Source organism: Seriola dumerili, unplaced genomic scaffold (assembly GCF_002260705.1).
Source record: "Seriola dumerili isolate Sdu_G_001 unplaced genomic scaffold, Sdu_1.0 BDQW01000800.1, whole genome shotgun sequence".
NCBI lineage: Eukaryota > Metazoa > Chordata > Actinopteri > Carangiformes > Carangidae > Seriola > Seriola dumerili.
The window spans coordinates 858,220-859,852 of record NW_019175055.1 but is presented as its reverse complement, the minus strand read 5'-3'; the positions used below and the strand labels follow the sequence as shown (position 1 = coordinate 859,852).

General features: G+C 57.1%; 1 protein-coding gene across 1 annotated transcript; it reads left to right on the top strand.

Annotated features, from left to right (window-relative positions):
- Positions 1-56: 56 nt before the first annotated feature.
- Positions 57-1,633, top strand: LOC111236999 (UDP-GlcNAc:betaGal beta-1,3-N-acetylglucosaminyltransferase 7-like). The gene has a single exon (XM_022765930.1). It carries the CDS (start codon positions 310-312, stop codon positions 1,543-1,545), a length of 1,236 nt encoding a protein of 411 aa, XP_022621651.1. The 5' UTR covers positions 57-309; the 3' UTR covers positions 1,546-1,633.

Sequence of the window (1,633 nt, the reverse complement as noted above, 5' to 3'; positions counted from 1 at the left end):
TGAGAAAGACGTGTCCTGCAGCAGATCTCCAATCAGTCTGTAGGAACAGCCCGGGGACATGCAGCCTATCCCGCATCGTCTGCCCGCACCGAAATTCCATGTGTGACTTCACTGAACGCCACCATGGGCAAAAGGGGCCCCGGGACCACTTCGGTGTCAGCGCGCTCACGCAGCCGAGGACGCAGCCTCTGGTGTCCAGATGAGAAGGCGCGGCGGCGGTGGATTCCCCAAGGACGCATCACAGTTGTGAAACACTATGAAGGCAGAAGGTGCAGCATCTGAAGCTCTCCGGGCGCCGCACTGAGAGCCATGGATCACTTTTTCCGGAGGAAGCGGGTCGGTCTGCTGAAGCCGCTGCTGAGTCTGTCTCTGGTCTTTGCGTCTTTTCTGATGATCCACAAGCTGAAGCTGGCGGAGAAGGACGGGGTGGGGGGTAAACACACGAGGGAGCCCGGCTGGTGCGGCTCCGAGTGCTTTTCATTTAAGAAGGGGGTCGTGAAAACCAGTTTAGGGAGCTCGGACTCTTCGGTGCTCAACAACGATTTGGATGCGCAACGGGTTTCCAACGGGACTCCGGCTTCCTGGGATGCGCAGGTTCTGAACTGCAGCGAGGACGCGTCGGTGAGGAGCCAGGACTGGTTCCGGCGCCTGGACCCGAGATTTCACCAGTTCGTGCTGCACAGACACTGCAGGTACTTCCCCATGCTCATCAACCACCCGGAGAAATGCACGGACGGAGAGGTGCACCTCCTCATGGTGGTCAAGTCCGTCATTGAGCAGCATGACCGGCGCGAGGCCGTGCGTAAAACCTGGGGGAAGGAGCACACAGTGGATGGGAAGAGAATCAAAACGCTGTTTCTTCTGGGAAGCCCGACGACCGGGAAAGACACTAAGAACCTCCAGAAACTGATCGAGTACGAGGACCGGATCTACGGGGACATCCTGCAGTGGGACTTCATGGACACCTTCTTCAACCTGACCCTGAAGGAGGTCAACTTCCTCAAGTGGTTCGACATCTACTGCTCCGGGGTCCGCTTCATCTTCAAGGGAGACGATGATGTTTTCGTGAACACGCACAACCTGCTGGAGCTGATCGGCTTCAAAGTGGAGGAGCGCAAGTACGCCGAGTTGTTTGTGGGGGACACCATCTCCAAGGCGATCCCGATCCGAAACCGCCAGAGCAAATACTACATCCCCAAAGAGCTGTACGATAAACCTTACCCCCCCTACGTGGGCGGCGGGGGGTTTCTGATGTCCTCCCCGCTGGCCAGGAGGCTCTTCGTGGTCTCGGAGGACCTGGAGTTGTACCCCATCGACGACGTGTTTCTGGGGATGTGCCTACAGAAGCTCCACCTGGCCCCAGAGCTTCACCCGGGCTTCAGGACCTTCGGCATCACCCGGCGCAGGGTGAGCCCCATGAACAGCGAGCCCTGCTTTTACAAAAACCTCATAGTGGTGCACAAGCTCAGCGCGCACGAGCTGCTCCGGATGTGGAGCGTGGTGCACAACGAGGAGCTGGTGTGCGCGCAAAGGACCTCCATATGATATTAGTAGTCTTTATGAAATGACCAAAGCTGAACTGATACGGTCTGTGTTGATCATGTATTGATCACGTATTGATCATGATGATAGT

Coding starts and splice junctions, on each gene's coding strand:
- LOC111236999 (XM_022765930.1), top strand. CDS start 310: ATGGATCACTTTTTCCGGAGGAAGCGGGTCGGTCTGCTGAAGCCGCTG.